General features: G+C 35.8%; 3 protein-coding genes and 1 non-coding gene across 11 annotated transcripts; 1 reads left to right on the top strand and 3 right to left on the bottom strand.

The window, feature by feature from the left end:
- Window positions 1-59: 59 nt before the first annotated feature.
- On the bottom strand, window positions 60-4,903 carry LOC110827876 (uncharacterized). 3 transcript variants are annotated; one of them, XM_087342669.1, is made up of 5 exons: window positions 4,715-4,903; window positions 3,983-4,237; window positions 2,994-3,230; window positions 2,214-2,374; window positions 60-1,449 (listed from the first exon to the last, which is right to left on the bottom strand). In XM_087342669.1, exons 1-5 carry the CDS (start codon window positions 4,784-4,786, stop codon window positions 861-863), a joined length of 1,314 nt encoding a protein of 437 aa, XP_087198795.1. In that variant the 5' UTR covers window positions 4,787-4,903; the 3' UTR covers window positions 60-860. The 3 variants fall into 3 exon arrangements, with proteins under 3 accessions (XP_087198795.1, XP_087198796.1, XP_087198797.1); XM_087342670.1 differs by having other exon boundaries at window positions 4,711-4,902; XM_087342671.1 differs by having other exon boundaries at window positions 3,983-4,132; window positions 4,711-4,902.
- Window positions 4,904-5,699: 796 nt separating this feature from the next.
- LOC147875003 (U6 spliceosomal RNA) lies at window positions 5,700-5,806 on the bottom strand. The gene has a single exon (XR_015533618.1). It is a non-coding gene; the product is annotated as a U6 spliceosomal RNA (small nuclear RNA).
- Window positions 5,807-6,072: 266 nt separating this feature from the next.
- On the top strand, window positions 6,073-19,314 carry LOC110827906 (uncharacterized). 4 transcript variants are annotated; one of them, XM_087342673.1, is made up of 7 exons: window positions 6,073-6,538; window positions 7,250-7,345; window positions 12,188-12,324; window positions 16,746-16,863; window positions 17,267-17,403; window positions 17,492-17,756; window positions 18,396-19,314. In XM_087342673.1, the coding sequence occupies exons 5-7, from the start codon at window positions 17,268-17,270 to the stop codon at window positions 18,481-18,483; spliced, it is 489 nt and encodes a 162-aa protein (XP_087198799.1). In that variant the 5' UTR covers window positions 6,073-6,538; window positions 7,250-7,345; window positions 12,188-12,324; window positions 16,746-16,863; window position 17,267; the 3' UTR covers window positions 18,484-19,314. The 4 variants fall into 4 exon arrangements, with proteins under 4 accessions (XP_087198799.1, XP_087198801.1, XP_087198798.1 ...); XM_087342675.1 differs by lacking the exon at window positions 12,188-12,324; XM_087342672.1 differs by having other exon boundaries at window positions 6,073-7,345.
- On the bottom strand, window positions 8,309-11,767 carry LOC110827905 (uncharacterized). 3 transcript variants are annotated; one of them, XM_022060053.2, is made up of 5 exons: window positions 11,678-11,767; window positions 10,778-10,918; window positions 9,525-9,819; window positions 9,070-9,201; window positions 8,309-8,523 (listed from the first exon to the last, which is right to left on the bottom strand). In XM_022060053.2, exons 2-5 carry the CDS (start codon window positions 10,872-10,874, stop codon window positions 8,364-8,366), a joined length of 684 nt encoding a protein of 227 aa, XP_021915745.1. In that variant the 5' UTR covers window positions 10,875-10,918; window positions 11,678-11,767; the 3' UTR covers window positions 8,309-8,363. The 3 variants fall into 3 exon arrangements, with proteins under 3 accessions (XP_021915745.1, XP_021915746.1, XP_021915747.1); XM_022060054.2 differs by having other exon boundaries at window positions 10,778-10,894; XM_022060055.2 differs by having other exon boundaries at window positions 10,778-10,891.
- Window positions 19,315-19,627: the final 313 nt, after the last annotated feature.

Genomic DNA, 19,627 nt, shown 5'->3' with positions numbered 1-19,627 from the left:
TGAATCCCACCACTCAGGCTTCAATTTTCTGAATGTACCACTTCCCTTATGTGCAGTATTCCTAGTGTGGCTGTTTTTTATACAGAATCTTTGTAATGCTTTCCTGGTATTGTTTCTAGATATTTTTTAATTCTTTAGTTACAATTCCAGTGGCTCCAGTGATTACCAGCATAAAAAAGAATTTAATATTCCATATTTGCTGAATTTCTATACATAGATTTATTGTCTTTGTAATAGAATTAGAAGTACAAGTAGTAGTAGCAATAAATGTAGTTGTTATTGTAGCGTTATAAATTCTTAACTCCAGCTCCAGATTGAAGGATTGGTCAGCTTCATGCCACATAAGAGTGAACTTACAATACCCATTGGGTAGGAGGTTGAGTGGACCCTGGAGCCAATGTGAATGCATTTGAGAGAGAGAGAGAAAAGCCCTGCTAAGAATTGAACCCTGGCCATCCAGTCTGTAGACTTGATGACACATGAATTGTTCTATTAATTTAGTAACAAAATACTCTGTATCTCTGGTGAAACTGTGCCATGGCTCTGGTGGCTAGACACTGGTTTTTCACTAGAGACCCAAGTTCAGTACAGGATTAGTTAAAGTCGGGTTTGTGATGGACAAAATGGTATTGGAGTAGGTTTATTTCAGACTTCTGTGGTTTTATCCTGCCATTCATCATTCTACCATCTTATCTCTCACCTCCCCATGAGGTGTGCAGTAGCCCTCTCCCGTAAGTTAAGGGTTTAATCTGTTACCTAGCCCTTGGCTGGTCTCAGTTGTATTGTTACAGCTGACAGATTATGTTTCTTTTAATTTATTCTCAATTTACCACATGGTATATCAACTGTCTTCACCTGTGTTATGTGTAGGTATTTCCTGGGAAGTAATTGGTGCAATCACGATAAGCTGGGGGTGGAGTATCGGGACAATTTATGATGTCCAGTTCATTCCATAGTGCAGTGCTGTCTTCCCCTCCACTTCTCAATCTGAGAAGTGATACTCTGTTCTGCAGCGTTTGTAAGCTATGCATTCTGTAGATGGATGCTGGGTTCCGTGGTGTTTGGACACGGTTAAGTCTATTCAACAGCCACATTCCAATCCCCCCAATCACAATTCCAATCTCCAAACCAATTACAAGTGACCAAAAAGAAGGAATCTTATCGAAAATTTCAAAGATATTTCCACTGCTTGACATGGAAGAATTAGTTTTTACACATCCATTTCCTTTCATATGAGAGTTTTTATCTTTTTCAGTAAGAGACCAGAGTCTTAATAGTTCATCATCACTCATTGTTTCTGTGTCATTATGGAACTCAACTGCAGAGACAATTTTTTGAAACTTGTCATTGTCTTTAGACTCTTGTTTGCACACTGGGACGTGTTGAATATGACGTTTCTTTAGCCATGCTTCTAGTTCGTGAGCATTTCCATCGCATGACCATGGATTTCTGGAAAAGAGCAAAATGCATAATTTATTGATGGCTGGGTCTGCAGTTTCATTGATTGTTTACGGGTGTTTAAACACATTAAATATTTCAAATCAAACTTGAAATTAACAAACTTTTGGTACTGGCATTTTCTCATAAAATATATTGGTTTCCAAAGCCTATGTGAAAATGCGAAGTCCATGCAGGTGGACATATTTTATAACCACACACAACCAAAAGACAGCTTAATATCTATGTCATATGTAATATTGAAAGTATTTACATGTTTTTACACCCTTTGCTTTAAATTTGAAAACTAAAGTTAATGAATTCAACTCTACATTGTTTGAAGGGCTTAATACAGAAGGCAATATTAATTTCACAGTTCTTACAGAATATAAAATAATGAAAAAATGCACATAATTCCTAGTTTATTTTTGTCAGTGTCAAAGGAACTTGCCAATAGGAGACAAATTATAATATATGGGCACTGCATATGAGACATTCTTGATTCCTCTAGTGAAAAGGTAAGGTTGCCCCTATGTTTAAACTCGGAGTAACATGGACATACAAGGGCTTGGATGTAAAGCTCTACTTATTTCTAATCTCTCTATAGCGCTCAGCTTCATGCAACAGGTGTTTACCCTCTGACATTCGAGATGCCAGTACCAACTGATAGAAGATTGAGAGAACTATTCTTATTTCCCTCTGAAAGCTGAAAAATTAACTTTCCAGATTATTGTATTGCATTGAATTCAATAATGTTCATTTGGAATACTGCTTACCTCTTGAGGTCAATTTGCTGCAGATTTGCTAGTGTTTCCAACACTTCTACTTTGAGGTTTATCAACTGATTGTGAGACAGGTTGAGACTCTGCATAGCAGGAAGTTCCATAAAGCTTTCCTGCTTCAAATGATCCAGTTGGCAACTACTGATATCCAGAATCTAAATAAAAGGAACATTACACACATGGTAATTCATATTTTAACCCTTTGTTATGTGTGGCACTAGATGTCAAATGTCCTCTCCTGTGCTTAATACAAATGTAATGTGTACAGGAAATTTAAATTAGCTGGTTTGGTAGTGTGAGAATACAGTGAATTTAATTGGCATAGCAAAGGGCTCATAGGAAATAGACGTTAAATATTAATGTCCAAAATATTTCTTTGAAAATAAAATCTAGAATAAACCAGTGAACTTTAACAGCAGCTTAATTGAAGTTAGTCTGGAACATTCAACATTTGTTTGCAGATGGCTGACTCTCTGCTAATAGAATAAAAGTTTTTAGCTCCATTGATAAAAATATTATAACATTATATGGTGTGTACTTAATGGGTGTTTGGCAGAAGGAATTATAATTAAATATGTTTGACTTGTTTAATGTATTGTTCATGGTTGTGTTATAATGTAACACTAAATTAAGAGAGTAAATGAAAACTGAAATGGCTTGACAAATTTTTATAAAGTATTTCAATGTCAAATTTAATGAAAATCATTTTATTCATTCTTGAGTTTTGTGCAGATGGACATTATTTTGTATACACACATGGGCAGTACATTATACCTCTAGAGATGGAATTGTCAGAATAGGTCCTGGATATATCTTCAGTCTGTTTCCTTGTAGATAAAGTGACCGTAACTGAGGAGTATCTTCAAATGTTGCTGGCAGAAGGTAATAGAGATGATTGTAAGATAAGTCTAGTATTCTTAGTTCTGTAACTCCTAAAAATGCATGGAGGTCAATCGTTCCTATGTGGTTATATTGGAGTTGTATTTTGTAGAGGGATGTTAGCTGAAGATTCTGAAAAACATTAATGATTTTAATCAAACATAACTCGGACAGCTTAAGTAGTCATTTATAAAATCCTGATCCTACGTTCTCAAAACCCTTGCACAAGCAGGGACCCTGAACAGCTCCCATGCTTGTTTATAAAATTGATTGTTTAATTGTGATGGGCTAAGCCTTAGGTTGGACAAGGCTGTTGAGTTCAAGCTTATTTTTATAGTACTGATCATGTTTATCCTAATATCAGCTGTTGGAAAATATTCTTTATCTAAATATTTAACACTGCTTTTTAATCTGCATAGGTTATGTAGCATTATATGACATGATAATTGTGAGCAGTGAATTGGAAAGGCTAGGGGAGTAAATGGACATGAGTATTTTAAAATGTTGTGTCTTGATTGTCTTGTAATACATTAGTCAGTAAAGCTGGTCAACATACTACAATTTGAACCCATTCAATCCCAAACTCAAAATAGAAGAGCTAACCAATAAATACAGCTTCTTATTTTCCCATGAATGCTACATATTCTGCCTATAAAGCTGTTCGTTATTAAATTTCTCCATCATTCTATTGCTTCCTCTTTCTTGGAAAGTTTTTTTTCCTCAAACATCTTTAATATGTGTTCTTCTGCAAGAGTGAGGAACTAAATTCCAAACCCATGTAAAATAATCCATAGAGTTATAGATTCGAGCATTTCATTTACTATTTAGGTTTCTAGATAGAATGCAGGAATGAATCTAATACACAGAGAGATACAAAATATTACCTTGAAGCCTTCATTTTCCAGTGTTGATATGGAATTGTTAGATATGTCCAAAATCTGAACATTACTTGGCACACCTGTTTCTATGTTTGAAAGTCTCTGCCCTACACATGTAGCACTCCGCATACCCAGTGAGATGGAGCATTTACAATACTGTGGGCATATGACATTGCTCTTCGATAAACTGAATATGAAACAGTTTGTTGACAGTAGTAGAAGAGTCAGCAGCCATTGGTGTAGATAATACAATCCCATTTTCTGCATTTGATAAGGGGGATATATAAATCACATTAATATGTTTGCTTGTTACAGTATTCATTGGCTAGTTTTTCTGAATTTTAAGAAATTGTTACAATTTTCAATAGCACAGACCAGTCAGATCAGATGTGTCCAAGATGCACTTACCTGAATTCCAATAGCACTGAGATATTTCTAAACAAACTGATGAATTCTGATTAAAGTTTAAAGTAAGGTATATATTGACCCAAATCTATTGGAATTAAAATGAAACCTGTGAAATTTTGTTGAAGTATTTTGAATAATTTTGGAGTAAAGGCATATGGATGAACAGAATGACACATTTACCATTGTATTCTAATTTTATAAATTTTATGCTAATAAAGAACATGCAGAAGTTGAATCAGTCTTCAGAATACATGTAGGAAAGGCATCAACATGATTTTACTTTTCTAACAATTTATCTGTTGATTAAATTGAAAACAAATACTTACTTGCCTTGCAATGTTTATCTTGTAAGGTAATTTTAAACATGCATGATATTGTATGTAACAAATTTACACTTTCCATATATATTTAATATTTTAAGTAGAAGTCTTGATTCAAAAGAATACTTAACATGGTGACAGGAGACTGACTCCAGCATTATAAATGTAATGTAATCTTACAAGCATATCTTATCAGCTGATTCACCTTCTTCTGTAAACATTGTCATGATTTTCTGTGTAGGCCTAATGAGATATAACAAATAAGCTCTGTGTTGAATATTTAGAAAATAATATCTTGTAACATTAAGTTGTCAAAAATTGTTTTAATGTTTGAAACAAATAATAATAATAATAATAGATAAATAGGTTTTATAATTTAAGGAAGTGAACTGCAGGAACTTTCTAGAATCATCCTCTCTGAAAATATAATAAATGCTTACATATTAATTCACTATGAAATGTGTAGGTTGAGAGAGGGAATAATTCATAAACATAAAGTGGCTTAGTACAAAGCCTGTAAGACACTGTAAAAAGTGAAGATAGTGAGGAGAATCTCTGTTTTTTGTGCAAGAGGTTTCCAACATGTGTGTCTGCTAAAGAAATAAAATATATAGATAACAGTTTCCATAGCGTTGTTCTGTATGTTGGGAGCCTTTTGGTTTGCCCTATTATTTGCATACACTGCAGATTTCATAAACATAATATATGTAACACAGATTACAAAATTGAAGCAGTTGATGCCATGATGTGGATGATGCATGTACATGATTGACCTTCAAAATACAGCATTTACATAACAAATATAAAAGACCATCACTCTGCATGGCAGTTAAAAGTTAAACAATGTGAATTTCTTAAATCTAACTGTTGCATTGTCACAACACATTATTTTATATTTTGTATGAAAATCCTCATTCAAGTATTAGTTGTTTTTTTTTAGAATGGGTTGTAGAGGAATTCCCCTCCACCTGCGGTGCAACGCAATAGGAACGTAAAAAAATGTGGAACGCTTCACGATTTTGCGTGTCATCCTTGCGCAGGGGCCATGCTAATCTTCTCTGTATCGTTCCAATTTTAGTATATGTACCGCCGAAGCGAGTACATGAAGATCTTTCTCTGACTCTGTATATATACTTGAACGATACCTTCATCTTCCTGTTATGTTTTAGACACATATTTGAATTAGTCCTCAGGACACCATGTTGAAGACATTATATAATTATTTATGTTGTTAAGTGGAAAAAAATATGTTTCAACACGTGATGTCTTCATTGATTGCTGGCCTTTCGATTAGAATATTTTATTACCATCTAATTTAATTTTAATTCCGTGCTTACTTGTGTAATGATTCCATATTTTGATGATAGGGTGCACTTCGTCCGATACGTTGGTATTCTGGGGTTGTCTTTAGATTGAGTGTTTTTGTCGACATACACGTGTTATGCGAGTTTTAGTGATTTGTATTGGGTATCAATGGAAGTGTAACAAGATACGAGAAGGCAATTTTTTTCGGAAACTGGAAACGAGTCAGAACATTCTGGAACAATTACAAGTTAATAAGTTAAAAATTTGTTGTAGAGGTTAGGACTGACAACTGAAGGGAACCATTAGTAACCAGTAGTTCCTAATGCACCCCCAAAATTACCGAAAATAAAGGAGGATACCATATTGTAGATTTGATTGGGATTATAGGTATATATGATAATTTATGTCGTTAATTGTGTCTGGGTGAGGTGTCATTTCTGAAGTGTTAGGGTTGATAAGCAGTGTTAGTTATCAGTTGTAAAAACTGGGAACAGTAGTGAGTTACAGAGTTGCCCAACTGTTAGAAAAGGTAGGGTGTGTGCAATTTAGAAATGTTTTACATATTTATACATATGTTCCACTACCCATAAAGCAAACCATGTTCCTTATGATAACATGATTGAAGAAGCTGCAAAGTTAGTGGCTGAAGAGCCATTGAAGAGAGCAGCATCACATGTAAATAAAACTCTTTGAATCCTGAGAAATATGAAATTTCAGTTTTTGGAACTGGCTTTGAATAGATCATGGCTTACATGACATTGTGTCAGTAATTAAAGCAGACTCTGGGAGAGTAATCAGTGTTGAGGTGAATTTGTCAGAAAGATTGATGATGATCACTGAGATGCCATTAGATGGGACACTGCCAAAACAACACTGAGTGTTGCACTGCCTCCCATCCCGTCTCTGACATGATTCTGAAACTAGCGATGAGGAGTGTTAGAGAGAGAGAGAGAGAGAGAGAAGATGGTGTCACAAGTTTCTGAATAATGTGCTTGTGACATCACAATCAGAAGACCAACATTAACATCTTCACTGCCATGAGAACCTGAAATCTCACACTTGGATTAAGCAGTGTGTGGGTCGGGATTGAAGCTTGGGACTTCCAATTAATATGACTTAGGAGTGGTTAGCAGTACTCAGCAGTGGAGCATGGTTTGTTGACTGACCTTATGGATGGAGCTGCTGGTCAGGATTATGTAGGTTTTTGTGGATCATGTGTATCAGCACACGTTTGTTCCAGTGACCAACATTTGCTTCTGGCCCTCTGACCCCAGTTATGATTTGTGCTACATCACTACATTGGCACCAAATTGTTTGTACAAAGGACAGAAGTGGGGTAAGTTGCCCATGAACTTGTTGCATGTAATTGTCTCTCTCTCTGCTGTTTAATATTTGTTTTAGTATGTTTTAGTAATGAGTAAGAAAGTGTTAAAATATGTGTGTTTAGCAGTAATGCTTACAAGTTTAATTATTGTGCCACACATTTTATTACACTTGACCATTATGTATTATTGTTTTCATTAAGTGCATTCAAAACTGAGAATTTTATTCGAGAGGTTCTGCTTCAGCTTGGTTCATATTTCAATCATGTTACTAACTATTCTTGATTTTAATGATTTTGTTTAGTCTTACCAAACAACATTTAAGTAAAATCATTAAACATTTACATAAAGCCATTAAATAGGTGTGACTTTCTGTTCCTAAACCATTAACTTGTCATTGTTCATTTTAATATTCCCATCTCATTCTAAGCTGTGTTATATCTGCAGTTGAAGCTGTTTTATTCAGATAAGATTTTAAAGTGAGAAATAAAAGGAAAAGAGAAGAATAGTATGAAATACTTTTGTAAACACTGAAGTGAAACTGAAATTCTGTACAAAATTAATTTTTGTTAGGTCCAATTTGTAATTCACAGAATCTTATAGTGTCAGGCTATATAATGCCTGTAGTGGCCTCAAAATTCTGTTACCGTCGTCTTTGTTGTTTCTCTTATTCTTAGTTCTGTTGATTTATGACTCGGTGCTGCCTTCACCCACATGTCTTTACCATTTTTATGTGGTTGTTGCAGCCCTTCCTACGTGAATAACCTCTTCTGCTACATTATGGATCTTAAGTTCTCACATATTTCCTAAAATATTTTGATTTATTCATTTGTATCCACATAAGTATGAAAGTACAGTCTTAGAACTACTTATGCTGGACCTGTTTGGATGTGAATGCAGAAAGAAAGGATACTTAGAAAACAGGTTTCTGGTTTATGACTCACAAAAGTGGGATTCATTTTGCAGTGAAACAGTCATTTATGGTGTTCAAAATAATTTAATAAATATGATAAATAAGTTAATTAATGTCCATTATTGTCTTCTAAATTGTAAATTTAGTCCTGATGATTTTTGAGATTTCTTTAATAAATGGCGTTGGCTCCCTCTACTGCTGATGCATCGTGGGTAGAGTGCAGCACAGCTGTAGTCTGTTTGATTTGTTGGTCTTATGGTTCTGTACCTTGACAGCCCTCTGGAATAAATAAATAAATAAATACAAGGGCAATATTGAACACAACAGAATTTAAATATGAATGCTACAGCTTTTATTCTTTTCTGACTGAACGTTAAAATTTGGGGGATCTGAAGATCAATTCTTGGACCAGTGGTTGCCTGTTGTGGTTGAGGTTTTTTAGTTCTCCAATCAGATGTTGGGATAGTAGCTTAAAGTAGACAACTATCTCCTTGCTGTCACATCCTTCCAAATTTGCCCAGTAATGATCATGGGCTGGACCATCACTGTTTAATTCTCAGCATGGAGAATCTATGTACACTTCAAAAAAGCTCACAGTACACTAGTGTGCCATGAAACACTGGTTGAGAACCACTGCTTTAAATTAACCATTTTCAATACCCCACAAAGTGAATTTATAAGTTATCATGAAAATATAAAGTAAAAGAATGTCTTCTGTTGAAAATGTGGAAATTTTAATTGCAGTGCAGTTTTGAAAGAAGTGTAATAACTATTGAAGTTTTTAAATAGTTCTTTGTATTGCAATAGACAGAGGAATGAATATACCTTAAAAGGTCGATGGCATAACGCACCACAGGCTTTGTACTGGCCAACCTGTCTGCTTCACAGACAAGTCGTCTCCTGCAGGGTACACTTCTTTTGTCTGCGACATTGAAACTTAATTCCTCAAGGCCAATTCTGAGAAGCAAATCAGGAAAAAAACATTGATAATTTCGTACAAGGCCACATGGTGTCACAACCCAGAAGACCACAACTGACATTTTAACCCCACTTCTCAGATATAATTTACAAAATTCTGAAATTAATACTTGGAATCAAGACAGAATAAGTGGTAAAAGAATTGAGATGAGGAGCTTTTTAATTTGTGTTCTACACCTAATATTGTTAGGGTAACTAAACACAATGCTAAGTGGATGGAACGTGTAATATGCATGGGAAAAATTAAATACCAGACTTCTGAAGGAAGATTCTATACTATGGAATTTGTTTTATTAACCTACCCCTTCATCACACTTGTTAGCAGTTCAAAGTCAATATTTTCAGAGTATCTTGTAAAGTCGTTGGCTCGATCACGTCTTTCAGAATGCCCATATGATTCATGCTCATAGTCATACTTAGGTGGTGGCTCATACACAACAGGTGGCTGACATTTGAGCCCCTTGTAGTGGATCCCATGTCCTGCAAACAGCTTGGAGTATGCTCCTATTCCAAAGATGACGGCCAGTGCTATGAGAACTGCTTTAAATTTGATGATAAGTATAGCTGCCAGAACGGCAAGATCGTAGTGGTAGTAAACTGTGGACAGATCAGTGCTACAAGTGAGATGTATGGAAATTAAACACGGTCAGCATTACTCCAAAACAACATCCTTTGGAAAATAATTTAGACAGTATTATTTTGGTTATCACAACAATATATCAGTATGTAGTGGTGGTATTTAACCCTGTATGTATGTGTTTGGGGGGGGGGGGGCAGTGAGGAGATAGGTTACTTCACATCAGATCCATCATCATCAAAGTATATACCTCATATACTGCTTCTGTTGTTCCTATTGCTTTAACAACAATTATTTATTATTATTACTGTTAAAAATGTAATTTCTCTGTAAAATCAATACATTTTTCAACTTTATCCCAAGCTTGTAAATTTTGTTTTAAAATGTTATCAGTAATGCTATCTCTGCAGGAAATCTTTTTCATTTCATATATGAAGTTTTCTAAATGGGTTGTTGACGTCAGACTGAGAAGGATGACACCTATTGATGATGGTGGTAATGATGTTGATTATATTGATGTTAGTTTTTCTCATGTGGATTAACAATGTAATAAATGACTGAAAGAGACAGTAGGACTACTTTATTATTTATAAAGCGTTTGCTAAATGCTCATGTCTGTTAGTCGCTAGTGAGGCTCAGTTGATGAATTCTATAGCCGGCTGAAGTTCTGTACGAGTTCAGCTTGAGAAGTATTGTGACCTTAGTTTTTGTGTTTAGTTGTGATGTTATCATTACCCGCCGTAAAATTCTGTTGGTTATGTTTTCTTTTAATTTTAGATGTGAGCTGTTAAAATTAAGACTGAAAATAAGCTTGACTTATTCTGTTGGGAGATTCCTGATAGTTGATCTTAATCTATTTATATTTTAGAGAGATGCTGTAATGGGATTGTTCTAGTTTATTTTTTAAATATGAGCTGTGTGGGAGAAAGATTGAAAATAAAAAAAACACTGGTAACATTATATAAAAATTATACTTACATCCAGGCCCTTTTTTTTCTGTATCTTGTATGCCATTTTCATTTTCTGTTGCAATGACAGCAGTTACGAGTATTGACCACAGAATAACACCTTTCATATTGGATAGTAGTCAGTCTGCTGAAGATAGGACAATACTGTGTACTGCAATAATGATTTTGTATATAAAGATATGCCACAGTAAAGAATGAAAATGAAAGAAATTGATGTTTCAGATACAAAAGTTCCAAAAGTAGGGAAATAACATACTTTACACGAGCCAGGACGAAATGTTGCATTGACATCCAGTATCTTAGAATGAGATGAATATTGGCTAACTCACAGCAGATTTACATGTTTCATTTTGTAAGAGTAAAAGTGTTAAAGCAGTGCTTTTATCTGGAGAGAAAGGTCTCAGTAATTATATGTAATAATGTGGTGTTGATGCTAAAGATTTTTAATAAAAATAAATTTATGTAGCAATAGCTAGTTGAGTGGTTGAGGTGTAGAGCTGACCACTTACCTCCCTCTACGAAGGTTAGGAATTTCTGTCTCTCCTTATGTTTTCATTTTATAGGACTTTTACTCTTTCTGAAGAGCGATAACAGAGTCGCACTTATTTAGATGTAATTACGAGTATTCTATCTGTTAAATAATTGTACATAAGTTGGACATGATAAATACTTCCGATTTAAACTGTTCAGCTTATGAGATGAGAATATGATACTTGTCCACTTTCTACAGTTCTGTTCATTGTCTTCCAAGTACTTGCATGAATTACCAAGGCTTCTATTATTGACACAGCCCAAATGCATATTTTTTTTTTTACTTTAAATTGATTATGATAAGGTTTTATTTTAGATTACAAGTAGAGGGACAGATGAAAACATGTCTGGGAGTTGATCTATGCCATGTTACACATACCTGGATTTACTGCAGAGAACACGTCAATCAACATACCCCATCACAAAGCCACTAATCCTTGCACATGAATGGTTCCATCTTAAGAGGCACAAGAAGCTTATATGACCTCATGCCCAACTCTCTCTTAACCCCCCCCCCCCCCCCATTGTCCCCTCCTCTGTTTGGAGTTCGGTCCTACTTGTTTATGCTCTGGTTCTATTACAAATAGCATTGACATTCAGCAATCACAGTTTGTCTTACAAATAAAATTTAATTTTGGCAGTGTTCGAGATTCTATTAGAAGATGGCTGTTGCCTGGAAGTTTTGCTGTGTAGTCTGGTAGAAGTTTACTGACTTTTCGGACGCGCTTACTGCCTTCATTGTAAGGGCGATGACGTGGAAAATAATAACCCCGCTAAATAAAAATGAAACGATACGATTATTATTTCTGTCATATTCCATTCCCATCCTCTGAAGCTGATCGATTTCTTACGGGGGTTTTTCTTCTTCATATTTTGGTGTCATTTACAGCGTTTGAAGACACTTGGATAACCGATGGAAAATCTGAAAGTGGTGACTGCTTTTATGACAGAGATGACCTCAGATCAAGTCATCAGGAAGAAGTCCGTTTCCGTGGAGTTATGGTTTCCTGAAGAAAAAAAATACAGGTAACGTAAAATGACAATCGTTTGGTTTATCTTCATCTTTCGTCACCCACTTCAAAGTCCTGACACGCACAGTTATGCTTTCGGGGTGTGAACCAAGTCTTCGAACCTCACCCGTAACCCTGGATTCCTATGGTTGGTTGTCGGTTTAGTGGCCTGCTTTTCTGAAAAGGAACCAGTGGGCTAGGAGCTGTTGACACTCGTAATTTTGCTTGTTAGCACGCTGTTGCCCAGACTTTATGTTGCTAATAGGGGATACAGGATCTGTGTGTTGATGTGACTCGCCCGGATTTCGACATGCCGACGCTCTAAGTTGTGTCAAGCCTCGTTAGTATTATAACAGGACAGGAAAAACGTGGGAAATAAATATTTTTCGAAGTGACAATGAACCAGAGAGACTGAATCGATTACACGGGATGATAATTCAGCCAGCAAGAAGAAACAAGATAAGATTGTATTTCAGATCTAAAACTTCTTGACGATGGTGAAGAGTCAATTGAATAACAATTTTCTTGGATATTATCCATCGTCTAGTAAATATAAAAACGTAAAACGACGTTTCGGAGATAGGGATTAGCTCTATCTAGTGGGCCCAACTGTGTAGGAACCTGAAGACGGAGATAGAGTCCCATCTCCGAAACGTCGTTTTACGTTTTTATATTTACTAGACGATGGATAATATCCAAGAAAATTTTTATTCAAGATTGTATTTCGTTAGGTAGTCGTAATGTCGAAATAGCTTTTGAGTTTAAAGACCTTTGGTAACATTCTTCAAGTTTTATGTTGGATCAGTTCGGACCAAAATTAAATTCGCCCTTAACGTCGATATCAGAATCCCTTCAGCTGGCAAACGCAATGATTTAACTATCCGGTTCTTTAAGACAATGAATTTATTGGCACGATGAGCGACTACCAGCTTCTCGAGAAGAACTCTGTTTCATAGTGATGGGTTTGGATACGATTCATACTGACAGACGAACGCTACATCTCCTTTTGTGCATTTTATTTACTTCGTACAAATGACATTATAGTTCATAATTTCATAAAGTGTAAGCTAAATTCCGTCTCCTAAGGATTTTCATACGTTAACTCATTAAAGCACAGTCTACCACGTGCTCATTAACTCGAAATTTTGCCCATAAAGTGTATTTATGGTTTTCGTAGATTCTCAGAGCACACAGCGATAATTTCCATAATCTTCATTAACCAGTTCATGTTTTTAGTGGAGTTGCTTTGTTTTCGTTGATTCAAATAGGTCTGGTATTAATGCTAACGTTACGTAGTGCACACTTTAAAAAAAGAGATTCTGGCGACCGAGTCTTGGCGGTACAACTATATCTGGATCGGAGGAAACAAGTTAGACAGTTTTTTAAGTTTAAATTAGCTTTGGGTTTCATTTATTTAATGCGCTGATAGTCAGTAAACCCTCTAACCAACGAAATGTAATGAACTTTCAGAAAGGTTAATGTCATCTCTTAACTTACTCTGCTACAGGTGAGTGTGTCTGTATATTTCAAGGCCTAAAGTTATTTGATTTTAAAAGGCAAAGAGGTAAAATTGTCTTCTTAAACATTTTTAACCTTGGCGCTACTGGATAGAGGTGAATGATCAGCTTCACCCACGAGGAAAGAACCCCAGATACGCATTGGATAGGAGGCTGCGTGTATGTCATGACCACTGTGGAGAATAGAAAAACTCTGCCCTTCAGAGAATCAAATCCCGGCCACGCAGTCCGTAGCCAGTCACTTTACTGAAGGGTGGCGTGTTAGTAGAACTGGAATATTTGTGGAACCCCTTAACGGTACATTTCATAACTATGGGGTTGTTCCCATCAAATCAACCTTCAGGTAGAATGAATAAAAAAAGTTGAACCGTTAACCCTCTTAAGTTGCTTTGAGACGAAGGAATGGCGTCACTGATCCATCTTTTGTGGTTTTTAGGGGCAGGTGTATCAAACTTAAAATACTTTCGAGGTGGGACGATAGTCAAAGTACGGCACACGAAATAAATAAATAAATACGTGTATGGCAATATTCAAGTACTGTAGAGTCCTATCAGCTTTCTCATACGTGGCATGGAGAACTCGAAGTGTAGTAATAAAATCAAATCAGAGAAATAAAACTCGAGATTTCGATGAAAATACCAGGTTTTTGTGTGCTTAGAAAACCTTCATGTGTAATTTCGTTTTTCTATACAACAGGTTATGAGAAATGTGGAGTGAGGCCCTGTTCCAATTCAGTTTTATTCGTGTCTCATTACCTCGAGAACACAAGAGAGTATATAGTATTTAAACGAACCCTTTAAAGCACAGTTTTTACGAAATGTACTATTTGCTTTAATGTTTGTGTGATATTCAAAATGAACAGCGATTATTTCGAAGATGATTGTCTTTTGGGATTTTGCGTCGTGTGGTCTGATAGAAGTTTACTGATGTTTCAGAGGTAATCCCAATTTTGGAAATACTGTTGTACAACGTGAATGTGTTATTTATAAATACAAGAACCGTATAATTCGTTCAGCACTATCTAACTAAGGCAAGTGATGTAGCATTGTTAAATAAGCGGGTATCTAAACCTGCCCGTCCTTCATTTGTGCTTCGTATCCACTGTACCTCAGATCTCAATATAACGGGAACTTTAGAAAAAAAACAGATAAAAAATGTGTATGTTCCAAGGGAGGGTAACACAAAACATTAAGGGTTTCTGGAAATATTAGGTGTCATAGCCTCTGCTCTACCTGACGTAACCCTCTTTATACCAAAGATACATTTCCGCATTCCTTTCTTCAGGCATCCACCAAACCCTTCCTCTTTTGGACTCCACTACGTTAATATTGCTTTAAAATACTATGTATTAAGCCGGTGTATATTGGTTTTTAGAGTGTTTTTTTTGGTACAAGATGCAAGTAGTAGATACACTACCGTGTCCAGACATGTCGCCATGTATCTGTAAAATGACCGAACGTATCTGACATTTGAGGACCTCATGGTAATATGTCTATTGTAGTCTCCTGACTTAATTATTTCAAGACCATAAGACCTCCATCGACATACACATTGTATTTCTAATGAATTGGTGTTGCGTAAGGTGCCTGGGAGGTTTACAGGATCTTAAGTCGTGCAGATGGAGGCAGTATGTTCCTCTGAGACGAGATCTGCGTACAAATTTATATGACATTGCAACCAAGAAGATCAACCTAAACACACTTGTCATGCCATTCTCACTCCATTCTTATAATAGTGTATTTTTATTTATTATTTTATTTAGTGTTCTGTCTGACGACAGGTCCATATGAACAGGATCCTTCCATCCTTTTCTCGGACTGGGACCTGTTCATATACGTTCTTGGCAGATGATCCAGAAGTGGTTTGCCATTGCCTTCTTCTGTGTGTGAATGGAGTAATTGTTGGGATGCCACGGAGGAAAACTCCGTGTTGCCTAGACCACGGCCTTGCCCAACACAAGTTGTAAATTCGGATGTAATTGAAATGTCCTCATTAGCAAACTAACAAAGAAAGGAAGAAGGGATATTTATTACGGGGGCACTGTTGAGTATCTTCAGTTTCTTCAAACTTTCCTCCTCTTGGATTTATGCAAATAATATGTTTGAGTGTTTTTCATTATAGTCAATAGCTTCGTGGCCCTCAAGTGAAAGTATAATATCAACAAGAGTGTACTTGATCCTAAAAAGGCCACTTCAGTTTAAAATTATGAATAATTTTCTTTTTCAGTGAACGAGTTTATGGTGAAGTTAGTAACAGACCATTACCAGCAGTTCAGGTTTAGGATTATATGAATGGGACTGCAAATAAGTAATTTATTAAAATGTCTGATAATTATTTGTAGCAGATTTCTCTCAGAGACAGTGTTTGAAATGTTTATTCCTTATAAAGACTGAAGAAATTAAACATGACTTACGTGTCACACTGTAGTTCCTGCTTGACAATGGTAAAAGCCAAATTTTACCAAGTTTCACAGAAATGGCTCAAAATGCTATAAACTGGTGTGACATAAATTATAGATCTAATTAAAAAAAATTATATTACTTCCAAATTTCAGTTCCTGTTTCTGTGACTTATTCATTACTTCTTCCATCACTCAGAATTGGCCTGATTACTGCAAGAGTTTCTTATTTCTACAACAAAAATGTATACATAACTGTATTCCTAATACATAGACCATAACTTTCCAGTCCACCCTATTTTCTTGTAAAAGAAAAAAGAAGGAATCCTAACTGTATGCAGTAACAAAAATTCCAGGTAGCTTATTTTAATTTAAGGGTTGTTCAACCCCTCTGTCTCCTCCCACGAATTTTCTACAAGTCCTTTGAAGGGCAAGGGAGGATTAAAAGTTCAAGGTTTCCGAGTTTTTTCAGCCCCTACAAGCTCTTTTCTGGTTAAAAAAATACATATTTCTTTCCTCCAGGTTTCTTCTGATTGGATGAAGCTCTGAAGTTGTTTAAGGGATGGTGATATAAAGGTAGTGCACTTCATTCATTTCTCCAGAAGTGATTGTGAAGTGGCAGAAATATAAAACTGAACAGGTATGTTACTTTAAATGTTTCTTTCAGTTGTATTTCAAGCCTTTCCGTACTGTGGATGAGATATTGCAGATAGAAAATTTTTCCATATAAAATATACAGTGCTGTAATTTCGTGTGTCTTCATGTATGTACATAAGTGAAGCTAGAGGCATCAAGGACCTCTGAAACGTTCCTCAGGATTTTTCATTCAAACAGATCCACTTTATGAGGAGAATGTTAGATAACATAATAATAATAATGAGGATATAATTAGCTTGACGCTTTTATATTTTTAACATAGTTATTGTAGAAAACAGAACAGCGTGAATTGAGCACTTATGTAGTTATAATTATCTTGTATGGAGATTTAAGTATGGATATTTTTTTTTACTTGTGTTGTGTACAGAATATCTGTTCTTTATCAGGATGGTGTCCGAGACCTACAACTTCTTCATTCTGCTTGTGGTGGCTGTACTGTGTACCGGTGCCTGTGCTGAGGGGGAATTGGAAGATGAAACTGTTTCTGTCGATAGGAATTCACTCTCGTCGATCAGGCTGCCGAGTAAATTTAGTTTACAACAATATGTGAGATATATTTATATAAAATTTGCTGTTTGTGATGATATTTATGAACGGGCTTTATGTTCTAGATGACATGTCACTGCCGGCAAACATGCTGCAACTTGTGACTGCAGCCGGAGCTTTGGTACTTGGATTTATTGGTGTTGCTGTAGTTCTCTCCTTGATCCTGCCGCTATTTGGAGTTCGCTTCTGTCATCTCGTGGGCACCTGTGATCATTTTGGTACGACGGCTTACTCGGGCAGTGGCGTTGGCCATAACTATGATGCGTACGCCGCTGCGGGGACGTACAACCAGCCTTCCCTTTCCTACGCTAACAACAATTTTCAGAAGCGGTAAGCATACAGATTTAATTGTCGGTTAACACTTATAGGTTAGTGGTAAGTATACTTGCCACCCAATTTAACATTTGTATCTCTTCATATCATTCACGGAGTCTGATTTGGTTCCCAGAATAAAGAGCGAGCGCTTCCTGTCGTACATTTACACTCATAACTGTGATGTGAGATGTTTTCTTGGGATATGTTTAATTTGTGTAAGTGCATAATTTTGTGGAATAACAAATATCCCGCTACCATAGCCAGTCCAAAATCACTTGGTGTAATTTTCCAGTAAAATTTGTTCTTCGTGTCTTTGTCGCGTTAAAACTGTTTTAGGTTAGTCAGAATAAGAACGGTGGGATTTCTGCTTTTCCTCACTGTGCTTCTGTTGTGCCTTTTGGCAAGTCTTGCATAGGAGCTGACTTAACAAGCCTTTGAGCCCATTTATCTGAGTTTTATCGATCATTTGACAGTATCAATTAATTTTATAAAGTTTTGTACGCATTTTTATTTCCCCAGTACGAGGTACATTTATCACCTATTTCAACTGCCTTGATTTAATCATTGTACTTAACAATTTACTGAGCAGAGGTATTGAGCGTTAAAATATGTTCGTGTAACTTAGCCGTCATTGTAATATTTTTTATATTTCAGGTCCTTGGAATATGTGGGCCCAATACTGAAGGCATTGAGCGCTGCTTACGATAAATATGCAGTGCCTATTATCAATAAGAAAGATTAAATTAAAAATAATAAACTCAAACTTTTATTTGGTATTTAGATGTTGCAAGAAGATCTTTGTAAGTTAATTATAAATTCATGTGCCATATAAATATATGTATGGATATTATAAACTTTTGAGTTTCACACGAACATTTCTTGTGGTCGTCGAAACATCCAGGCATAGAGAATAGATTATTTGTGTTATGGGCTGTTACTTTGAGTGGAGTAATCTGTACGAAGTAAAAATGTTTCATTTCTGTTTTATATTATGTATCTCATATAGAAAGGTTTTCGGCGAACTTAATAGTTTATTCGTTTAATCAAAAATTTTATATTTCCTTTGATAATGACATATTTCTTCTTCAGGGTATCAGAGTTTTGGTAATGTCAATAGCAGGTACAAAAGTTACGCGTATAGGAAATAATCCCAGTGACTAGCGTATTCTGAACGTAGAGTGCACTGTAAAATATTTAAATTTGTTTACAAACAGTAAGGTGTTAATACTGATGACGTGCGACTAGAACTTTTATTTATTAATGTAATGGATTGTCACAACAGAGTTGGTAAATGAAGATAGCTCAGTCAGAATTGGTATAACCATGTCAGTAGAGACAAAAGCTTTCTTCTTTGCCACCAAGTGTGGATTTTTTACCTGTGTGACCCACCCAGACAGTTGGAGCTTTAATCTGACCTCTCACCTCCATCTCAGTGTCCACCTATACTCTGCTGTGGTGTTATGCCTGTGCACAGTCGCTGCTTAGCCTTTGTCGTAGTACAGAGTAAATTAAGTTTTAGGTTTTGAGTTTTGTGTAGCATGGAAAAGTTTTATTAAAAGATTATTATGCACTATTTTTAATAATTTATCTAGTTTTGGGGTGTCAGAAATAAGTGGACGACGCAAGCTTTAACCCCATCAGTGTATTTCCTGTATCACGTTCAATCTTACGTCCTTGATTTAAGACAGTTTCGTATGCTTTTACCATCGAGTTGGTCAGATAGGTAAATAGTTGGTCAGTCGATGGTTAAAGCCTCGTATAAGGACAACTTCAATTTTTTTTTAATAATCCAAAGATCGGTAGGTTCTGGTCTTCGTATTTCTTTTTGTACCAAATCCCACTGTTTAGCTATCCTGTTTAAAGTGGGGACGAGCAGAGACCACCTT

Source organism: Zootermopsis nevadensis, unplaced genomic scaffold, assembly GCF_977971745.1.
Source record: "Zootermopsis nevadensis isolate Lab colony 2312 unplaced genomic scaffold, Znev_1.0 Znev_ptg000003l, whole genome shotgun sequence".
NCBI lineage: Eukaryota > Metazoa > Arthropoda > Insecta > Blattodea > Termopsidae > Zootermopsis > Zootermopsis nevadensis.
Note: the sequence above shows the minus strand (reverse complement) of the source record. Positions and strands in the feature narration are given on the sequence as shown.